This window comes from Daktulosphaira vitifoliae, unplaced genomic scaffold (genome assembly GCF_025091365.1).
Source record: "Daktulosphaira vitifoliae isolate Bord-2020 unplaced genomic scaffold, ASM2509136v1 Scaffold_1, whole genome shotgun sequence".
NCBI lineage: Eukaryota > Metazoa > Arthropoda > Insecta > Hemiptera > Phylloxeridae > Daktulosphaira > Daktulosphaira vitifoliae.
The window spans coordinates 54,814,175-54,838,621 of record NW_026099572.1 but is presented as its reverse complement, the minus strand read 5'-3'; the positions used below and the strand labels follow the sequence as shown (position 1 = coordinate 54,838,621).

Below are 24,447 nucleotides of genomic sequence, written 5' to 3'. Positions count from 1 at the left end.
TGTCGAAGGACAGTTCATTGTCCACAAATTTACAAAACAACAAATATCGAGTAAAGTTAAGTGTGCACGATGGAAAAATGTTCGGTTTCTAATCGATATGCTAAAGATATAATTAAGAGTTAGGTAAATTTATTTAATTTCAATACTATCATTTACCTATAGTTGCAAGTTGTCTGTTTTTTATTATTTTTTGAAATTTTTGTTCGGCACCTCCATTTAAAATTATCGATTACGCTGTTGTCTCTTATTAAAACCATATCATGTCCACTTGGACATTTACGATTGTTTTTCAAAACGCCAAAATCAATTAATTTGTTAATTAAAGTAAGACTATTTTCGTCATTACTCCAACTAATTAAATCAAATAAATTTACTAATTTCTGTCCGGACATATTAGATGTTTGTAAAATAATTACGAAAGATAAATAATTAGAATTAATTTGTAAGCAAAAAATTGTAAATATATAACAGAAAAGTGTACGGTGCAATATAAAATAAATTTCACTTATGGTGTTTTAAAATAAACTTATTTTGTACTTTCTGTAACATTGAAAAATAAATGATATCGATGTGTGATCTAATCTTTTTTATGAAGCTATAAATTAATACAACATTGATGTGACACCAAAATTAGTGTGTGTATAGGTAGGTATAGGTATACACTTAGATATTTCAAGTTATGTACAACTAGTTCAGGGAGTAATAAGGATAGACCGTATTACTCTTGTGCAAAGTCGCGCTCAAACCAACAAAATGCAAATATTTTAGATGGTATCAAGTTGAATACTAAAATGTCAATATCAATTGTAATTAAATTTTTTTATTATTTCTAATAAGTGTTATTTAGTATACCTAATATAAAGTAAAAACTTTTATTTTATTGAACTAACTACAAATACACATTGACACGGCCACGGCGTTGTCACACGTTGACACCCCGCGGTCGTGTCAGCTCCTTCTCAGCCACCGCTTAACTGTAAACCGGACCGTCACACACACGCGTTATCGCCGTGGTGTAAAGTCCAACAAATGCCTAGCGTCGCATACCCCGCCGCAATAATACGTCCAGTTAGTTATCTCCGTGACACCTTGATGTGCGATTCTTTTCTCTCGGTCCTCGTTTGTTTGGGTGCTCTCAATACTTTCGCTACGAATACTCATATTTTTTAGTGTTTACTTTCAAATCAGCTTACTACTGTGAACCTTACTACCTAGTTATCATTTTCAATAATTAGTAGTCTTTTGGTTTTCTTCTTGTGTTGTAACCTAAACAATAAACTACGGCTCACGCCATTTTAGAAACCTTGTGTCGTCTAAGTTCTTTAATAACAACCTCTATCAACATTAAACAACACCAGGCTTAAATGCATTTTATACCCCATCGAGATTTTTCAAAATTTTTTTTTTAAATCAATTTAGTTTTTCATACCGACTAAGAATATATAAAAATTTTTTGTCGGCGAAGTCTAGTTTAAAAGTTATGAGCTTTCAAAGATTTCAATAATCATATACAAATTTTGTTATATACTGCTGTTTTTTTTTGATAATTCTCATTAATTAACCATAAAAAGTATTCTCGATGATGTAGTTACCGAGGAATAGTAAATTTAAGAGTATTTATGAGTACATTAAACGTGTTAAGGTAGTGTTGAAGTAAATAAATTTAATTTTTTTTTATCTATTTTTTCAATATTATATCACCATTTTAACATCAAGGTTTTATACTTGTTGGGTCACTGAGAATTTCAGTCGAATGGGTTTAAATAGGTTGGGTTTGGGCTTGACTTCTATCCTCTGGGGGTTTGGGGGCGTGAGCCCCCATCCCATGAGAGTCCCGAAGGGGCTCGAATCGGTCACCGGAGCCNTTTTTTTTTTTTTGCTCAACTTAAATTAATTGGGTTTCATATAATTACGTAATCACTCATAAAAAAAAAAACCCGAAAATTAACAAAAAAAAACAATTTTGGAGCTATTTTTAGTCGTATAACGTATAAACTTTAAAATGCTATAACTTTTGAACCAAAAGTTTCCGACAATTTTTTCAAACACTTTTGAAAAAAGCATCAAAAAACGAACGTTTTGAAAAAAAAAATTTTGAAAAAAAAAGGGTATCCCGTAAAGTAGATTTGTTCCGAAAATTTGCTTACAATAAATTTCCAAACCTAAAATCTTAAATCAAGTTTTAGTATCCTCGTTGCTATTTAAAATTTCTTATGTAATATTAGTCTATTGATAATTTAAGTTAATTATTCCAAACTTTTTTATTGTCATATTGAAAAAATATTGTTTAATCGTTTGTTTCAAAGTGAAAGTATCTTACTATTATTATTGAAATCAATTACTAGAGCTCTTATACAACTTTATGTTTATCCAATTGAATCTAATAATTATTTTACAAAATAGCATGCCAAAATAGCTATAAATATTAAATTATATATTATTGTTGATTAGTCGCTAATATTCAATTTTTTCTGTTTGAATGGAACACCCGGTTATAATATGCGGGTTAGTTAACGTCCAGTTGGGTTATCTAATTATGCCGGAGAAAGAAATAGGGAGTGGACTTTATATAAAAGGATGGTACTTACACTAAATAAAATAATAAGAATTACAAGATAAGGAGTTATATTAAAGTAATAATATATATATAAACTATCATAGAATTGTGGATTGGGGGGTCACTTAATACTAATGCAACAATGTGTAAAATAAAACAATTAATAAAAATAAAAATTAGATAGAACAATATGATTACTAACTATTTATACGATACTAATGATGATGACTGGTTTGATGTGAATAAAATGCGAATGAAGTTGTTGGTATGACAATTGTACGGGGCAGAACGTACTTTGGCGTGAATAGTACTTCAAGGTGTACTAATTTAATTCTCAATGCGCGTATCGCAAGGGCGATATATAATGTCTTTAACAATTACGTGGTCTAAAGCACCGTAAAAGCATAAACAAAACGAGTTAGGATGGAGGCGAAAGACGTAAAACCACAAAAAAGAAGACCAACAGTAACTCGATGTCGTACAACGATCGCGTACGTAATCATCCAACGTAATGAATCGCTCATACAACCGGTGGTGGTAGGGCGAGACGTTATCAGTCATAGAAATACGATGTAGTAAAACGTCCTCTCGTAATGCGTACACAACATTTCCATATTCCTTGCTTATGCTCATATTTGTAATCACTAAAAAACTTTAAATTATCTAGTCATTTCAGAAACTAACTGGTTTCTTAATTCAAAATCATATTAAACAAAATTCACAAAATTGTATATTAGTTGTACATATGAACTCTTGTTCCTCACATCACAAAGTTTCTTAATAAATTGTTCTTACTGGTCCTCAGACTCATAACTTTAAGAAATATTTTGCAATTTTAGACTTTATTAGGTATTAACTATTTGTTTTTTATTTAACTATTTATTTATAGAAATAAGTATATTCGAATTTTAGTTGTAAATAGAACAAATTGCTATTTATAACTATAATTACTTAAGCTATTTTAAACTAAGCATTGAGTTATAATATTATGCCTGTAATTAAATCACTCATAAATATATATTGATGTATGTTGCTTGCTGAATTCACTACTAACTTGTTAGCTTATTACCTATTGTATTTGTCTAGTTTAACATAATTTAACTTTTAATTATATTTACTTGTTTTTGAACAATATTGTGTTATATTTGAAAATTACATTAACTTCAGGAAAATTAAAATTAAAAAAAATTCACATAAATTTAGTAAGTGAATAATAAGTGTTTAACGTTTTCATAAATATTTAATTAGAAACTAAGTTGGTTTATCTGTTAATGTAATGCGTCTTCAGTAACAACATTTAAATCTACATTATAATTTTTCATTAAGTTAGATCTCTAAACCGTTTGCGCTTAAATCATGTCGTAGTATTACCAGGAATAATATTTTTTGAAAGTCCTTTTATTAGAGATTAAATTGAAAGGCTAGTTGACAGTAATTATTATTAAAAGAATAAATGTTACTTAATAAATTATAATTTTTTTTTTTCAAATAACTGTATTTTTATTAAGAGATTATAGTGAGAGGCTAGTTGAAAGTTATTATTCTAAAATAATAAATGCTACTTAATAAGCTATAATTTTTTTTTCAATATTATTATGTATAACATTTATCTTCTTTAAACCATTTTTAATATAAATTATCTCTAAAATTAGATAGTTCTTCTGTTTCAACGACAACTCCAATAGTTTTATTATACTTATTTAGAAAGAGATAAATACACTTTTTGCCGTCCATATCTTCTTCAGAGTAATTGAGCCCATTCTTGTCAAAAAACATCCATTCATTTTCTTTAATATATAAAAAAATGCATATATCCAGATAATATGCTGCGGCAAAATATTCCACCAGACTACACGAACTAATTACATTACCTAAAATTTATATAAGCACTTAGTACTTCTGTAATTTTCTTTACATTTTTTTTTTGTATAATAAAATGTCAAAGCAACAATATAGTTTCTTAAATTTGGTAAAAGGTAAATTATATAATATATTAAAGTTTTATATATTTATCAGATACATTTTAGAACATTTATTTTATTCAAAGTTCTTTTATTACATTAATAATAATATAAAGAAAATTGAGTATGTTATAACTTTCACTGGATTCTGCCCGTAAGTTTTGCCCAACAAAGTTGAATTCACCACTAGCTGAGGTTCTACCAGACTTAAGCATAGTGTAATTTAATTGTAAACGACAAAACTGATGTTTTAAAATTGTACTAATGAACTATTTACTAAGTTCATACCTTAAATCTTGGTAGAAAGGATTAAAGAACTGATAGAATTGTAGTATTGGCGTTGATATTTTTATACTAGATACAATATAGTCTAATAATAACAAATTAAAAATCAAATTAAATTATTATTCCAAAAATTCAATTAGATAATGTCAAATATATTTGCTATAAAATGTTCAGAATTACAAATTCTATTATAAATCATATTTTGAGTTTTGGTTGAAATAACCCAGTTCAGTGGGGTCGAATAGATGGGTCAAATTTAATGATAACCAACAGTGATTAAAATCACTATCATATAAAATACTTCGATGCAAATATCATTTTCATCCTGATTACAAGTTTTATGATTTATAAATAAAATATATGAATAAATAAATATATATAAATATTTATAATATATAAAGGGAAATGGTGTTATTTAAAAAAAAGTATGTCGAATGAAAGAGGGATATTATTTATTATTTCTCATAAAAAAATTGTTTTGATCCATACACGTTTTAATAAGTTATAGCATCATAAAGTTAAAAATGTAAAAAAAAATTGAGAATTTTCACACAAAAATAGCATTTGGTAGCCATTTTCACCGTGAAGATAAAATAAAGTCCGAAAATTATTTTTCCATAATAAAGTATATTATATTAGCTTTAATTTAAGATATGTATAAAAGTGTCAGACTTTTTGGAACACTTTCAATAGTTAAGTTGAAAGAGTTAATTTTTTGTAGAAAATATTCTTTTTAAATCTTCCCTATGGGCAGGTTCAGATTTATAAAAAATATATACCAAATGATAGATAAAGACATCATGCATCTATAAAAAAAAATTATATTGATCCATACATCTTTCAAATAGTTATAGCATTATAAAGTTAAAAATAAGTCCAAACGTCAAAATTTTTTTTTTTAAATTAAAGTATATTATATTAGCTTTAGCTATAATATATATAGAAGTGTCAGACCTTCCGGAACACTTTCAAAAGTTAAGTTGAAAAAGTCAATTTTTTGTGAAAAAGTTGTCATTTTAAATCCTCCATTATGGTTAAGGTTAAGGGTTAAATTTATCAAAAAAATATACCAAATGAAAGGTAATGATATTATGCATCTATATAAAAAAGAATAATATTAATTTGTTCATTTTTGAAAAAGTTATGGCACCTTTAAGTAAAAAAATTGAAAAAATTTCGAAAATTAGCGATTTTTAAATTCGTAATTTTTTTGGAGGTTTCCCCCATTTACGGAGAACGAGGGAATTTTTTTCAATTTTTGAGGGTAATATCTTCGACTAGATACAATTTGTGATCTTTTGACATATCATTGAAAGAAATCGGTTCGGTGAGAGCTGAGAAAAAATGGTAACAGGCACAAAAAAAAAAAAATAAATAAACACATCTTAGTAAAACTAATACCTTCTCAGCTTCGCATCGGAGCTAAAATTGAAAATATTTCGAAAATTAGCAATTTTGAAATTTGTAATTTTTACACATTGTAAATCTAATACCTTCTCAGTTTTGCATCGAAGATAAAAATATTTTAAGTTTATTTAGATTATTACAATACCTTCGACTCTGTCTGTGTAATAGAAAATGTATTGTCCACAAAGTGGACAATCTATTTTATTTTTGTTTTGTAATGATTCAGCACATCCATAACACAAAGAATGGTGGCACATATTCAAAATAACAGGTAAATCAGATTTTTCACAACAAAGTGGACATTTATTATCTCCATCTAAAAATGATTATATATATATATATATATATATATATATACATAATAAAAGTGAATGACTATAATATGCTTAACAAGTGCTACTTCTTATATCTATTAATTATAAAATATTTTTAAAACTTACATTTATTACAGGGTGAAACTAAAATAAATAAACAATTTATTATAAATTTCGTTATTTTCTTATGATAAATTCATTAGTTTTTTATAATGTAAATGTATTTATAAAATTCAAACCACAAATTAATATTATAAAACAAATAATTTATTAACTAATTTTTTCTTAATTCCCAAGAAAAAAAAGTTCAATTACTTGTACTGTATTCTTTAAAAATTTACTTAATTTCAAATAAAAAAAAACCCAACCCAATGAGATAATTACTCCAGCTGTTATACTACTTATACTATTTGAAATTGCAACTTGTATTGCGTTCACCAACAAAAGGTTTTCAGTAATAATAAAGAAAGAAGACGGCATATAACATTATATTATCTATGATTAATTATTAGGTTTTTTTTTAGAAATTCTTTTGTTATAGAACAATTTTTCTCTATTTATTATGCATCGATAATTTTTTTATTACATTATTAGAAAAATAAGGCCTTCAAATCTAATATACAGGGTGTTCAGTAAATCAGGAAACGGGTTTCTATTGTTCTCATTGTTTGTAACAATGAGAACAATAGAAACCCGTTTCCTGACTTACTGAACACTCTGTATACATTTCTTCATATTCTTATGTCACTTATAAAATCTATCCATATGATTTGCAACCAGAGCTAGCCACCCTAAATGTGGGCCTGCCATATCTAATATTAAAAAACTATTTTCAAATTTATTTATTACAATACCTTCAACTTTGTCTGCGTAATTGCTAAAATATTTTCTACAAAGTGGACATTTATTTTCATTTCTAATTAGTAGTGTATCAGCACATTTTTTACATAAACAGTGATGACACTCATTCAATATAACAAGTACATCAGGTTTTTCGAAACAAATTGGACATTCTTCAGCAGCATCTAAAAATGCTTATATATAACAAATGTTTCCATATTGTTTAGAATAAATTAATTTTTAAATATGAAATACCATATAAAAATATTTACGTTATAAATTATGAATGGAAATATTATTTTTAAAACTTACCTTTATAATTTAGTGAGACTAAAATAATTTAAAAAAATATCAAAAATTTTATTATTATCTTAAGATTATTCTACTAATTAATTGTAATTTTACAAGAATGAGACATTTAAAAACACAAATTGAGGTCATGGTACGGATAATTTATTCAATCATTTCTCCTGAATTCTCAATAAAAAAAATTAATTACTTGTACAATATTATTTATACATTTACTTAATTTTAAATAAAAAAACCAGCACAGGGGAGTCGCGGCACAGTGGTGTCGTGGTATAGTTGGATCAAGTATAATGATATCTGACAGTGATTAAAATCACTATCAAAAAAAAAGGCTTCAATGCAAATCTTTAGATAGTGTTAAATTTTAAAAAAATTGGTGTTTTATTCCAAAAGCTACATGATCTGCTAGTTCCTTATTAATATCTCGATTAAGATAAAGAATGTCGAACGAAAAAGGGTTTATTAAAAAATATTCGGTAGCGATTTTCGCCATGAAGACAAGTCCAGAGGTCAAATTTTTTTTTTCAAATTAAAGTATATTATATTAGCATTAATTTAAGATATATATAAAAGTGTTAGACCTTCCGGAACACTTTCAAAAGTTAAGTTGAAAAAGTTCTACTTTATATATACTTTTTTTATTTTTTAAGCCCCACCATAAATGGTCTGGAAATGGTCTGATTTAAAAAAAAAGTATGTCCAATGAAAGATGTATATGAATACTACTTTTCATGAAAAAATTGTATTGATCCATACATTTTTTAAAAAGTTATATCACTTTAAAGTAAGAAATGTAAATTATAAAATCGAGAATTTTCACACAAAAATAGCATTTGATAGTTATTTGCACCATGAAGACAAGTCCAGAGGTCAAATTTTTTTTTTCAAATTAAAGTATATTACATTAGCTTTAATTTAAATTATATATAAAAGTGTCAGACCTTCTGGAACATTTTCAAAAGTTAATTTTTTGTGAAAAAGTTGTCATTTTAAGTCCCATACTTTGGGCAGATAAAGGGTCAGATTTACAAAAAAAAATATTAATTGATAGGTAAAGACATCAAGCATCTATAAAAAAAATTATATTGGTATGTTCATTTTGAAAAAGTTACGGCACATTTTAATAAAAAAAATTGAAAAAATTTCGAAAGTTTGCGATTTTTAAATTCGTAATTTTTTTGGAGGTTTCCCCCAGTTACGGAGAACGAGGGAATTTTTTTCAATTTTTAAGGGTAATGTCTTCGACTAGATACGATTTGTGATCTTTTGACGTATCGTTGAAAGAAATCCGTTCGGTGAGAGCTGAGAAAAAGTGGTAACAGACACAAAAAAAACACATCATAGTAAAACCAATACCTTCTCAGCTTTGCATCGAAGCTAAATTACACCATACAAAAAAATTAATTACATTTTTAATTAATATTTTTAATAATACATAAATATCCTTTATATTCAAAAATTACATGTCTTATTCTTTATATTTATTATTGAATCATGCTCTGCATAATATATTCTCCTCGTCTATGTACGTTACAATTAATTATTTAAATAATAATTACTAATTTTTTTAATAATAGCTCTTCAGTTTATAATATATTATTATAATGAAATTTATTATTAGGAAAAGAAAAAATTAGAGGATAATTATATTATATTTATTCACTCGCGATTTCCCACATAGTAAAAATAAAATAATCAGAAATAATTTTCTTTAAGGAAATTTTTAAAATTAATTTTTTAATTTTTATTTGTTTTAAATTATCTATTTTTTGAACTATTAATTTAGACGATTTCAGGTCTACCTATACATTTTTTTTGTCTGTGAGTATTTCTCTGATGTACTTTTCCATATAGGTAAAAAATAATGAACATCTTTTGAACTAAATGCTTAAAAATGTTACGACCTGTTTTTTTCATAGTTAAATTATTTTACAATAAATTAGATAAATGTGATGTTTTCATTAGTGACTTTTATAAGTTACTAAAAATGGTTATAAATATTAACTCATTTAAATAAAAAATAATGTACTATTGAAAACATGATAAAAATAAAATCTGAATATTTTTCATATTTCACAGATAATTGAGTAGTTCACTAGAATAAAGAAATTACCTTTTAATGCCAATAAAACATACCTGGATTTATAAATGTTATATAATGATTAAAATAATCATTAAATGATACTTCATCACGAAAAAGTTTTTTAATATCATCATTTGTTTTTATGCTCTTGTTTTATCATATATAAAAAAAATTAATATATTAGTAATAATTGTGTTTTGAATGATATATTTTAAATTACATTACAAATTTTTTTTCGAAGTTTCATACTAAATTTTCTATCCCCACATATTAGGTCAGATAATAGTTTGTAGAAATCTTGACATTTATACGTTTGAATAAAAGCTGACACAAATGGCTTATGATTTGTAAACGTAAATCCCAAATTTTCACATTTGTTTTTTTTCCATTCTTCATCAACTGGATTGAATTTAAATTGAAAATTTAATTTGGTTACATAATAGTTCATTTTTATTCTATTATCCATCTTAACACTTGTTAAATATGTTACTTCCTGCAAATAATAAAAAATTCTTAACATAATTATCGAGATGAAGATCAAAGAATTTTAAAAACTCATTACATTTACGTCATAGTACGTGGTGTTTGAACTCTCTTTTGTGAGACATTGCGATTTCTTTAATTAATAAACTAAAATATTTTATAAAAATGTCTAATTTACTAAATTTACCATTTTACTATACAGGCAAAATAAAAAAAAAAACTAATAATTAAATAATTCAAATAATGAAAATTACGTTTGAAAAAAATAATAATAAGTAAATTAATATTACAACAGAACAAAATTAAGAGATTTTCATTTTATAATTAAAACATTTAAAATTCCAAAAAAAAAATAAAAATACTTCTTTGAATAATTTAAAACAGTTTTAATTAACAACATATTTAATAAACTAACATTCGAGGAACTTAGCTCTTCCTTTTCTAGCAACATATAATTCTTCGTAACTTAATGAAGCTTCCCCAAACGATATTGTTAAAAGTTTTTAACGGATTTCACGGAACCCTCTCATAGGCTGCCGAAATATGGACTGCGTGGTAGAATAAAACACCATTTGACGCCAAGATATGCAGAACAGCGGTTCACGGCTTTTACGTGTTCCTTGGACTTAAACAGTTCTATTAATTCCTTTAATTTTCTATCAGCACTAAACATATTTGTAGTATTATCTGAATGTATGTATTTACTCAGTCCTCTATGTGCCCAGAATCTTCTTAGTACACTTAGAAATGAATCCTTCGTTAGATCACCGACGAACTCTAAATGAACTATTTCGAAGATAAACAAACAAATAACCAAATTTACATCTTTACATCTTTACCATAGGTGAGTTTTTTCTAAATTCCCTTTTTATCATAATTGGCCCAGCATAATCTACTCCAGTCGCAAAAAATGCACGTTCGAATGCATCAACGCGTGAGCTTGGCAAATTACCCATAATAGGCTGGTATACGTACCGCTTTGATCGAAAACAAGTGATGCATTGGTTTACCGTGAATCTGGCAATGTTTTGCCTGTTCAACGGCCAGTATTTTTGAGTTTATTGCAATCACTAATAATGACACGGGACGATTTTTTTAATAAGTCTACTTAATATCACGGCAGCATAAAGCTCCAGTCGCGTAAGCGTAATCATTTTTAAAAGAGTCACACACGATTTAGATGCTACAAGTCTGACCGCATGATTTTTATGTGCATCGGTAGTACGTGTATAAACGCACGCAATAAAGCCTTTTTGCTGGCGTCAGAAAAGCCGTAGATTTGAATAAATTTGAACGCATCACATCTGATTATTCGACGCGGTATTTTTAAACAAATTATTTGCGCCAAACTATTACAAAACGCACTCCACTCCGTACTTATATGATTGGATACCAGCTCGTCCCATTGCATTAACATTTTCCACAATAATTTTATTTTGATTTTCGCTATCACCACTATGGGAGATATCAATCCCGTTGGATCATAAATTGTACCAATCGTCGATAAAATATAACGTTTTGTTATCAGACGCTGATTACCTGTGGCCGCCAATTCTTTTCAACACATACACTTGACGATACATTTTCTGAATGTCGGCACATAATGCGTCTCTGTGCGTTCTCAACCGGACCAGAATACACACTTGATCTTCTTGAATTACTGGGCCTACCATTAACGTGACATTAAGGCTGACCCCGGTACAAGAATGACTAGATGCGTTGAATATAATCCGAGTTTTCGTAGTGACTGTCATCGCGAACAACGGCATGGGGTGGCATAAAATAATTGTTTTGTTGACAACTGTTTTGTTTTTCATCATGGATTTCTTGCATGTGTTATAATTCTTTTGCCACTCCAATTCCCTACGCCTTTTGCCTTTTACAAATGACATTTCCTTTTTGTCGCTATCACCTTTAATTGAAAGCCTCTAAAAACCTTCTTCCGCTTCTAAAATTTGAAAATTAGTATTTTTAATTAGTAATCTAAATATAGCATTAACTCTTCAACAGTTGGATCCGAGTTGTTTTAGCGTAGTCATTTCTCCCGCTAATGTATCAAATAAACGACGTAATTCAGAAGCTGACTTTCTTTTAATTGCTTCTATATCGTAAATGACTTTTGTATGACTTGTATGAGTTTGAATTATGTTTTTTTCATTGTTGAAACGGTCGTTAATACATTTCAACGCTAATTTGTAATTTTTTTCAGCCATAAAAAATGACTGGATTGCTTTCGCAGTATTTCCTTTTTAGGCCTTTTTTAAATGAAAGAATTTTTGTATGTCGGGGAATCCTGGCTGTGAGTCGATAAAGGCTAAAATTAAATCGCTGAATGTGGACCAATTTTTGTATTCACTACTGAAATCAGGTACTTCATAATTTCCTAATCTCAAGAACGAAACCGCATTATTGCTTGGTACTGGTAAATTGGATAATTGGATGAATGTAACAAGTTGCACTTACTCGCTTATTTATCTTGCTATATTTTTCCATCATTCTACTACATTCAGCAAGTGCTTTGAAATAATTATTTTCAAAGTTGTCTCTATATTTTTCTTCGTCATGTTGTTCCGACGACTTATCTTCGATTTCGGATTGAAGATTTTTAAGCTCGCTCCAGTTTTTTTCAACCTTTTGCTTTATTAATTTTTATTGCTCGGTATCGGTATCATTGTTGAAATTTTTGAAATAGGTCATATATTTGGTTAGCTGACATTTCGACACTCCTCTTCGGCTGCTTGCCTTCTCTGCCATTATTGACAAATGCGGATGATAATAACATTTTGTACGTTTTATTTATATTTGGTTATAGCTAAAAATTCCATTTTCTTTGTCTTAATATAACGCCTATGCGTCGATTACGTACGAACTCGTGAAACACTATTAGAACTAAACAGGAGGTAAAAATACACCAAACTAAATATATATATATATATATATAATAACGAACTAAACTTATTATTTACTGAAATAGCACCTATTAATGCTAATAATTATTAAATGGTTTAATTTTGAACAATCGTGATCGTAAGAACCAAATGTTAGGGTGAGCAGGATATTAAAATTTAATAATCGAACGTACAATATTTTTTAAATTGTTAATTTTAGTTTTAATTTTTGATAATCGTAAAGGTGATATTTTACTTTTAACAAAAAACAAATACAAAAATTAAGGTCTCGTAAGAGCTTATATCTAAAATATACTAAGATGGCGATACCAATGCAGAAAAAGAGAGAAGACCGACAACAACTCGACGTAACACAATGATAGCCCAAATAATTACACCAGCAACAAATTCTCGACAGCACATTCATGCCCATTTAGCACATGTGTACCAACACCGCTATTGTTAAAACCCTAAATCACTTGCTATAACATTTGCAATTATCTTATCGTAACTGTTAATTTGAATATTAATATTACTATAATTTCTTATATTTTTTGGAAATTCATTCAAAATTAAGTCTACCGGTCTTATTATGAACTTTTTTAGAAACTTTTAATAATAATATTTTATTAATTTATAAAAACCATACTTTTTGATAAATTATTATTAAAAATAATAAATTTTAGTAGTTACCTCATTTGATAATATCAGCTTAATCAAATAACTCATGCATAAAAGGATGATACTTTTTGAAAACATTTTAACCAATTCGAATTATTGTAAAGTAAACTTAAAAAATTTTATGATATTCTATAATTTTACCCTCCTTTTTTATAATTTTGTAAACGTGTTTTACTGTTTTAACATAATTTGTTTTTAGATAAATAGAAAATAAATTATATTAAAATAAATATATAGATATAAATATTACGTAATTATTACGAAGATATAAATATATGTAAATATTTACACAATTTAATAATCATAAAAATTTAACTAAAATTAATAATTTTGATATTTCTGTTATGTATAGTTATTAACTTATTCATTATTTTTTTTTTATCAAAGGCGTAATTTAAAAAAGTTTACAGTGACCTAAGGCCCCCAAATTTTGTAACAGACTACTATTAGATCCAATAATATTGTATCTCATATTTTATCCACTTAATGTGTTTAAATTAATTCATTTATATCATCTAAACACAAGACAATAATAGATATAAACACCACAAAAATAAAAAATCCATTATTTTATTTTAAGAATCAAACCACTAGTCATTTGTAAGTTATTTTTTTTTACAAAACAAAAAATATGAATATATGCATTATAATATTTAATTTAATTTTATATCAAAGTTTTGAGAACTTCCAAAATATTGATTTAAAAATTCTTGAAAACCGTTTAATTTCTTTATTAATTTATTATTTTAAAAGGGTAGGTTAATATAGGATTATTCTCTTTTTTGAAAAATATAAATCTCTAAATAACTTTAAATATTGGAAATTTTAATTAAAATATTAAAATTAGGTAAAATTCCTGAAAAAGCGTAATAAATCTGAAATTTGTAATAGCACTTCTGTAATATCATTTACAATATTTTTTTCCATTTTTTCTTTTAATTAAAGTGACAAAATAATGGTTTTCCTTAAAACAGTTTTACAGTTTAATGGACGACCCATCTTAGATCGTAATTTGCCAATAATACTTTAAACTTAAATAATTAAAAATTTAAAACTTAAATAGACCTTATAGCTAAAACACGCTTAGATAGCGGTGACAATGTAGACAAAGACCAAAAACAATTCGATTTAGCGCAACGATAGCATAATTCACAACACAATTTCTCAACAAAACATTCGACCAATGTGTATCCATAAATTATATTGTTAAAGCCCTAGATCACGTGCTCTTACACTTGCAATTATCTTATCGCAACTATGTTTATTTTTATCTTCATATAACTATAAATTCTTATATATTTTGATAATTCTATCAAAATTAAGTCTACCGGTCTTAGTATGAACTTTTTTAGAAACTTTTAATAATAATATTTTTTTAATTTATAAAAAGCATAATTTTTTTTGATAAATTATTATTAAAAATAATAAATTTCAGTATTTACCTCATTTGATAATATCAGCTTAATCAAATTACTCACGAATAAAAGGATGATGCATTTTAAAAACATTTTAACCATTTTGAATTATTTTAAAGTAAAATTGTAAATTTTTATGGTATCCTCTATAATTTTACTCTTCTTTTATAAAATTTTTTATGAAATCATGCTTTTCTTTTTTAACATGGTTTATTTTAAGATAAATAGAAAATAAATTATAGTAAAATAAATATATAGATATAAATATACGTAAATATTTACGCTATTTAATAATCATGAAAATATAACTAAAATGAATAATTTGAGAATCTATTATTTCTCTAGTTATATTTACAATTTATTCATTATTTTTTTATTAAAGGCGTAATTTAGAAAAGTTTACAGTGACTTTAGGCCCACAAATTCTGCAAAAGACTACTATTAGATCCACTACATATTTTGCTTAAATTATGTCTATGTTTTTCATATACGTATTTTATATATAATCCACTTAATGTGTTTAAATTAATTAATTTATATCATCTAAAAACAAGACAATAATATTTATATAAATACCACAAAAAATTAAAAATTCATTAATTTATTTTAAGGATCAAATCACTAGTCTTTTTTAAGATATTTCTTTATACTAAACAAAAAATATGAATATATGTATTACATTATTATAATATTATATTCAATTTCATATCTAAGAGTTGAAAACTTCCAAAATATCGATTTAAAAATTTTTGAAAACCGCTTAATTTCTTTATTATTTTAAAGGGGTTGGTTGAATATTTAGGATTTTTTTCTTTTTTGAAAATTATGAATCTATAAATGACTTTAAATATTGTAAATTGTAGCTGTCGCAATAGCCTCTAGAAATAAATACACTATTTTTTCTTCTTCTTTTTCATTTCTCAACACACACAAAAATTCTATCTTATTACACAATATTTTTCACAACAAATATTGTACACAATCAATATTTTCTGTTATTAATCACAGTCAAGCACATAATTGACACAATAACGCCATACGCATCCGCACTTTTTTCACCACACGTGAACCCTTCAATAATCTAATGCTACTATTTATTGTTCTCAATTAAAGTATCCTATTTCACTGAGTAAACAAAATCAAAAAATGCCTAAAATAACGTGATGCCAAATCAATCCGGTAAGAGCATTCAAACTTAGCCTGCAAATTGATATTCAAAAATATAGACCCTCGAACAACACACCCCGAGTAAAACACTTATTGTTGCGTACGAGGCAGCTAGACCGTAGGACGGCTAGTTGTGCACCGCACTAGAATGCCGTTTTACCTTAAGCCTGTTTAATAAAACTTTAATAATGATGCGGGAGTGGGTCACCTAGGAGATGACGGCTAACTATACATCCAATAAGTAAATGAGAGTAGACAATAATTAAATAACAAATAATCACATATATTAGAAATTCCTTGAAACAGTATAAAGGTGTTTTTAATAAAATAAAAATGTAACACCGTTAAGTAGTCGATTAACTTTATTTTATTTAGTAATTTATATATAATATTATAAAAACTGATGGCAGTGAGGTGCGAAATACAAAAAATCGATAATGCGCTGGTGAAAAGATCACACGGCACGTACGGCGGATGTCAGTTACCGATTAACTGGTTTACATAGTCGCCGACGTGTCTCGCGGTGCTGAACCCCCTGACCTGTCCTATCTACCGACCGCCGGATAAGACAAACTTGTGTTATCGTCAACACTAATAAGTGCGTCGGTGGACAGCTGATAATCACGACCGGATAACGTGCTAATTCACGATAAATGAATAGTGCGCTATTACGGGCCGTGTCAACTCTCCCTCACTAAGCTGTGCAACCGGTGAACTAAATCTCAGTCGATACAATTCTTTTCTCTTCCTCTATATCCTCTCCTTTATAGCATCGCTAAGTCCCTTTCGGGAAAACGGGCTTTCTGAGGTGTTCACTATCGCCTTCTTCTAAGGATAGCGAGTGACACTCCCAGGGGGAGAAAAGATTGGGAAGGAAAGAGCAAGGAGGTCTAGGGAGCAAATGGTAGAGGTTGATTGAGGAAAGTCTCAATATCTTCATTGAGACAGTCGGGAGATTGCATGAGCTCTCCTGCCGGGACCTCGATGTCCATTGGTGCCTCCTCTGTTATCTCGGTGGCTACTTCTATAGGTGGAACGGTCCTTGGCATGAGGGTTGGTGGTGTCGCTACTTGGATCTCCGTCGTCTTAGCCAAACGGTGCTGTTGTGAGCCATAGGAGGACTGCAACGTGATTTCCCTGGTGAGTCGTTGCAATTCCTGCTTCTTCTGCCTCCTGTAATTCACCATGCGTTGTCTTTTTTTTCTCCTTATACGTCATTCCAACATAAGACTGAGCTGACGAAGTGGTAGAGCCGGGACCAGACTTGGCACTTGCAGTGGCGGTAGATGTCGATGGCATGACTTTCGTGCTTGTCGCCGGTACGCTGGTAGTCCGTTTTGGATGGTTATACGGTTGTGGTTGACGTTGAGGGGGAACAAATGAGGGCCGGACTGTCGGTTGGAAGATTGCAAGGGGAGGAGTAGGAATTCCTGCCATACATTTTTCCCATCTGCGAATGTAGGCGGTCCACAGATCGGGATATCGTTGCAAGTCCCTTTCTGGCATTGTAAGTACCTGCTCTACCGACGGCCGGGCGTTAAGAAAGCGAGCTCCTAGGTTCGCTAACATTTGTTGGCCAGCGAGGTGGTTCTGAACCAAAGCTGCTAACTGGTCGTTGTATGTTGGCTTAACAGGTCTTTGCGTTTGGTGTTTTTGTCGCTGTGGTTGCTGTGACATGCTAGAAACAGACGGTAACAACAAACGATTAACACATTTTTAGTGGGTATAACCGAACAAATCTTGAAAAATTATCCAACACTACAAAAATATACTGTACTCCATTCCAGCCAATTGGGAGAGGTCCATACAAATCAACCAGAACCTTGTCCAACACATTATCAGACAGGACATGTTGCATAAATCCTTCGACTCGTTGATTAGAAGGTTTAGCTCTTTGACAAATATCACAAGATGATAATAGCTTTCGGACTATTCTATCCATATTGGTAAATACACAAAAATCTCTCAGAACACCTACACATTTCCTTGCTCCAACATGACCATATAATTCATGAAATTTAATGACCACAGTAGCAATTAAATTATTGGGTAAACAGATTAACCAAGATTCATTGGATTTGGACCTTCGGCGATATAAAATGTTATTAAAGATCATATAATAATCAGATAATACTGGAACGTGGGATGATGTAGATAATTTTGTTATGACCCCACTTAATTTAGAATCGGACCGTTGGTGTACATCAACATTTTTAAGTAATTCAATAATGTCAGCTGAAAGTTTTGGGGGCGTTTCGACTTTTAAACTCATCAATCTAGGCATAGGTTCTTCAACTATTTCATCACGACCAACAGGGCTACGCGAGAGAGCATCAATTACATTTTGAGTCCCAGGACAATGAACAATATTTAAATCGTACTCTTGCAATAATAATGTCCAACGCGTTAACCGAGCATTTCGCAAACGACATTTAAATAGAAACACCAGAGCCTGATGATCTGTAATTACATTCACACGATGTCCCAATAAAAATACACGAAATTTCGTACAAGCAAACACAATTGACAACAGTTCCATTTCCGTAATAGAATAATTTTTCTCCGCAGCATTAAGTACACGGCTCGCAAATGCAATTGTGTTACGTTGACTGTTATTGTCCAATTGAAATAGTTCAACGCCAAGCCCAAGCTTAGACGCGTCAGTCTGAATATAGAACTCAGAATTAAAATTTGGATGTACCAGAATGACATTCGAAAAAGAATTTTTTACACGTTCAAATTGATCACGATTCTCATTAGTAAATTTGAAAACAGGTAGAGACAATAATTCAATCAAAGGACTCATCAGCGACGCATGATGGTCTAAAAACTTGCGATAAAAATTACAGAAACCAATAAAAGATTGTAATTCTTTCTTGTTACGTGGTGGTGGGTATTTTTGTACAGCTTCCAATTTACTGTTATCCATAACAAGACCACGCGGGGTAACTATATGTCCAAGGAACTTAATTTCACTTTTAAAAAAATTACACTTAGAAAATTTTAGTGTCATGCCCGACTTAAGAATATTTTGGAACAGATCAGACAGACATTTAAGGTGGTCATCAAAAGACACTGTAGACACAAGTTTTCAACACGGACAATATCACTCGACAATTTTTTAGTAGATTGCTCACAATGATTTTTTAGATCAGACATAGACTTCATAAACAATTCGAATCGCTCATCTGTTCGTTTGGCACTAGCCGCTATTTCAATTAACGCTTCTTCCAACCGATCACTGCGTTTCTTAGCCTTTTCACTATTCTGGTAACAAACTCACGAGTTGTCGATGACCATTAACCGAAGACCATCCAAAGTATTGTTCGACTCAAATTCCGTGGTCTCTGTACGCACGGGAGAAATAGGAGGTAATAGCCGAGAACGCTCAAAAGCAGAAGTAGCTTGCGGGTCGACGCCCAACCGTTCAGGTTGCTTTGACGTACGTTTCCCCGCACTTTCAGACATCTTTCAGACAAAAAATAAAAATCAACACAAAAAAATTTTAACAAAATAACAAATGCGTGTAAAACGCTAAGAAGAATAAATTAATATTAAATAGATTGTTCACAGTCGGTCTGATACCTTACTGGATACAACAAAAATTAAACAAGAGTACAAAAAAAAAATGAAACTCAACAAAAATAATTATAAAAAGTATCAAAATCAGCAATTATAGCTGAGAAAAAAAATAATAATAATAGCGAAATAAATAACAAAGAAACAGTACTTTCAAAAGTAAAAAAAATCAAATGGAACAAAAGTCCAAAGATATTAATAAGTGCGGGCACAACAAAAATTTATGTAATATATATATATTAATGTGAACAACGGTTCAACTAAATTAAGTTAATATCACAACGCACTGTGACAACAAAAAAAATAATAAGCCGATAACTATAAAAGTTTATCGCGGTGTGTAGAACACACTTAATTGGGCGCAAAGGTCCACAATAATTCACAGTCTTCAGCACACACAAAGGTGGCAAAAATAGCTTCAGGTTTGCACCACAATCACAACGAAATTATCACAAGTGAATATGCTTAAAGCACGAAGTAGAAAAAAATCCCAAAAAGACAAAAATAACATGAAGGCTATGGCTTCACCATGACCACCATATTCTTGGTAACGATAAAATTTATGAAAATGTATGAGCCAAAATCACACATTTTATGAAAAATTAAAAAAATAAATAATAATTAATTGAAAAAAAGAAATTACGCTTAGAAAGCACAAAAAAAATTCAAGAGTGAAAATAATTACGTGTTTGAAATAAAATTCACAACACCAAAAAATTAGAAAAAAATTGAGATCATTAATGACTGAAATTAAATGCAATAAGCATAGAAAAAAATTAGCGACGACCAGTTCTGATGATGGCTAATTTCCGACAACCCGTCCGACGTTTGACCCGGCGGTCTGTTGGCGACAACACGGCTAGCCTTTGGAGTAGGGGTCAAAAAAAAACCTAATACCCAGTGCCGGAAATTACTAAGAACAATTTAAATAAGGCGACAATGTATGCGGTGAGCAGTGCAAATGACGTTCAAGATAGGAAAGGAGAGGGGTGAATGTACACACAAATTAACCGGTCTGAAGTAGTACACAGCTGACTATCTCGCACGCGCATAAACAAATCACAATACCTTATCATAATAATATTACTGACAAACGCCGTCGCAGTCCACATTCGGCTCAAAACAAATATATATATATATACAAATAGACAACAAAATAACAAGATACTTTTGTCACGTTACACTTTGATGGCCAGAAGTTTTTCGGGTTGTTTTTGAATTCCGTCTGCGTCTACCAAGTGCCCGAGGAAAGAGATTTCAGTAGTACCTATTCTACATTTCTTGGGGTGGCACGTCAGTCCATGTCTGCTCAGACGTTCAAGAACTTTGGCTAAGTGATTAAGATGGTTGTTAAAGCTATCCGAATATATAACTATATCGTCGAGATAAACTTGAACAAAATCATCTAAGTATCCTCTTAAAACCTCGTTCATCAGTCTAACGAAAGTCATGGGGGAATTCTTTAAACCGAATGGTAAAACTCTGAATTGATAGAGACCTTTACGTGTTCAAAAAGCTGAATACTTCCGGGAATTTGGGTTCAAAGAAACTTGAAAATAGCCGGACTTAAGATCAAGTACGCTAAAAGTTTTTGCACCTCTCATGTTCCGTATCATGTCATTTAAGTTTGGCATGGGGTAAGCATCAGANCGAAACTATGTGACCTAATAACTTTGTTTTGACTAGCTGTAGAGTGATGATGGTTCAACTCGATTACTCGTGGTGATTTGTGAAATTCTGAACCGTTGGTTGTTCTTTGGTCAAGAATATCAGAGCCAAGGCCAGGGTGATGTGGGTGATTTGGTGATTTGAGTAATCGGTTGTGTGGTGAGGTAAGATTAGCTAGATCTAACGGTGTATTGGTTGACACGGGTGGTTGAGAATTAGCGGTAATGTCTACTATTTCATGATCAATCACTTGAATGTCAGTTGATTCGTTTACCGAATTATCAGAGCTGAGTACTAGCGTTTGGGAAACTTGTAGATTACCGTCGGAAAGTGATGAGTGACCCGAGGGCTGGACTAATTCCCACGGGCTTTCGACCCGTTTCCCGAGTGCTTAGTTGGGCATTCACTGTTCCAGTGTGGTCCCTTACAATGCTTACACGGAAGCGGTGGCTTTGTGGGTGGGTTTTTGTCTGGGCGGGATTTTGTAAACTCTTGTTTGGGTTTACTCGGTTGGTGATGTGATTTATTCACTTGCCTAGATGGAACGAATTCAGGGGCTCTTTAGTAAAAACTAAGGACCTATCTAAAATTTCAGCTAGCTGTTGAAGATGAGAGAATGAGGAGGGGTTTTGTAACCGGACATGGGCTCTGAATTCGTCTCTCATAAGATCTATGACATTGTCTAATATCTCAAATTCAGAAAGACATGTTCGAACTCGACGATATAAAAGGTGTTTCTCCATTACATAATCGGTCAGTGTTTGGTATAAACCTTGACGAACTGATAAGATATCTGTACGGAGGCGAGACTGAATGACGGGGCTGTCAAATTTATTAGTGAAACTATTTTTAAATTCGGCCCATGACATATCAAGAACTACAACCTTTTTCCACCATGTTGCGGCTAACCCAATTAGTTGAGGCTCAACTGCGCGAACCCATGTAGCAGGGTGTATATTTGCTTCATGCAAAATACGTTCTGCCGTCATAAGGAAGCGTGCTGGGTCCTCCTCCTTGTTACCCGAGAATTGAGGGAGTGATGCTCTCGCAGCCTTTAAGTCGTGCAGTGATATTAATAACGTGTGATTACCTCTAGAATCGCAGTCATCATTACCAAACTGTACGGTACGGTCTGGTTGGTTCATAGAACGCAAATCAGTGCCAGTAAATCGTTCAGTGCGGTAATGGGGCTGATAATTCCTAGAGTTATTACTATCCATTTGGTTGTTTGGGTCCCAACCCGTGCTATTCAATAATGGACGTGTTTCCCCCGTTAAGTGACGTACAGTGTTACCGAGTGTCGTCAGCTGTGGATATAGTTCCTGCCTAATCTCATGTCGGTTTGTGCTAACCTATCATAAAGAGAAGTTTGCTGACGATCGGTAAATGGTCTGTTCGTATTACGGTTTGGGTTGACAGCGTTATCATTAATTGGTGCCGGGTCTACAGGTCTAAACACAGATAATTTAATGGACTGAATGTCTTGCTCGATAGAAGAGATTCTATTGCTAATCTTATTTTGTTCCATTTGAAATCGTGACAGGGCTGTTTCGAAAGCGGTTACTCTCAGTTCGAGATTCTCTAATGCTGTTTGGGTGCGAATATTGTCCCTAATAGCACCTATCTCTTCACTTGCCGAATACATAGAAGCGTTGATGTCGGGTGCCTGGGTATTCGATACACCAAAGTTGTTTGTGGTAGGGTGGATGGTTGTGAATGCACTATACTGATTGTGGGTGTCAGGTGTGGGTGAACTTTGTGAAGATAGTGCATTCATATGTGTGGGTGTGCGATGAGGGGTGAGTGGGCGCAGGTGGTCCTCATAGCCAACACCACCATAGGTTTGGTCTAAAGGATTCACTTGCGCTTCACTATCTCTATTTCGTGCTACCGTGTTATTCTGGGGCACATCTACTATATCAACCGGGTCTAATAATAAAAACATCTGCTGGAATAGGTGGCCGGGGTGGTAGGAAGGTGGTGGCTGGGTTGTTCCCTTCTGTCCTAATTAAGGCCTCAAGAATACAAAGTAGTTCGTTACGGCTAGCGGTGTGAGGAATATTCCTGAAAGCACATTCGCGTTTGATCTCGGTGAGAGACATTTTGTCTAATGTTTTTGCCATTTCCGAATTTAGTGTAAATAAAAGTGGTGAAAAGAAAGAGTAGAAAAAAAAAGTATTTAAAAATTGAGAAAAAAAAAAAAACTGAGTTAGTATGTATTTAATGGAGTGGGTATTGGTTATATTTATATATATCTATATATAAATTCAATACAATCACTATTCCTATTAAATAAGAAAAATTGTTGAAAGAAAACAACAAAAAACTGAAACTAAAATATTTATTAAATAAACAAGAGGAAAAATAAAAACAGAAAATATTTTTTTGAAAAGGGGGATGAATGAGAGAGGAGAAAAAAAAAGTTTAAATAATTAATAAAATTAAATTTGCTAATAGTATAATAAATATGAGTAGTACAAGGTAAAGGAAAAAAAAAACTAAACATTTTTTTTTTAAAAGGAAACAATAGCTGATTAAAACTTGAAAAAGAAAGAGAAAAAAAAATGTGTGTGTATATGTTAAGTATTTATGTATATGATGTGATTTTTTTTTTTTTTAATAAGAATAATGAAATGTGAAGGGCAAAAAAAAAAAAAGTTTAAGCTAGTGGGTATTGACAATAAATAAATAATATAAATATTTTTATAAATTCAACACTGTCACTATCTTTTGATAACTGATTTTTTTTTTTTAAATTTTGATTGTAAACTAAATTTATTTTATCGGAAATGGAGAAAAACTTTTTTATT

General features: G+C 30.3%; 1 protein-coding gene across 7 annotated transcripts; it reads right to left on the bottom strand.

The window, feature by feature from the left end:
• Positions 1-4,038: 4,038 nt before the first annotated feature.
• LOC126894914 (uncharacterized) lies at positions 4,039-15,375 on the bottom strand. Of its 7 annotated transcripts, none has more exons than XM_050666266.1 (9): positions 15,251-15,347; positions 10,319-10,386; positions 9,977-10,249; positions 9,810-9,903; positions 7,677-7,694; positions 7,379-7,558; positions 6,651-6,668; positions 6,356-6,526; positions 4,039-4,428 (listed from the first exon to the last, which is right to left on the bottom strand). In XM_050666266.1, the coding sequence occupies exons 3-9, from the start codon at positions 10,220-10,222 to the stop codon at positions 4,184-4,186; spliced, it is 972 nt and encodes a 323-aa protein (XP_050522223.1). In that variant the 5' UTR covers positions 10,223-10,249; positions 10,319-10,386; positions 15,251-15,347; the 3' UTR covers positions 4,039-4,183. The 7 variants fall into 7 exon arrangements, with proteins under 7 accessions (XP_050522223.1, XP_050522224.1, XP_050522225.1 ...); XM_050666267.1 differs by lacking the exon at positions 15,251-15,347 and adding an exon at positions 13,821-13,839; XM_050666268.1 differs by lacking the exon at positions 15,251-15,347 and adding an exon at positions 10,655-12,927.
• Positions 15,376-24,447: the final 9,072 nt, after the last annotated feature.

Bases quoted from the DNA above. Each gene is read 5' to 3' on its own strand.
- LOC126894914 (XM_050666263.1), bottom strand. From the start codon at position 15,325: ATGGTTAAAATGTTTTTAAAATGCATCATCCTTTTATTCGTGAGTAAT. The intron at 9,904-9,976 runs GTAATTTAAAAT...TGATAAAACAAG, and splicing joins TTCGAAAAAAAATTTGTAAT to AGCATAAAAACAAATGATGA. The intron at 4,429-6,355 runs GTATTGTAATAA...TATAAATTTTAG, and splicing joins TTACACAGACAGAGTCGAAG to GTAATGTAATTAGTTCGTGT.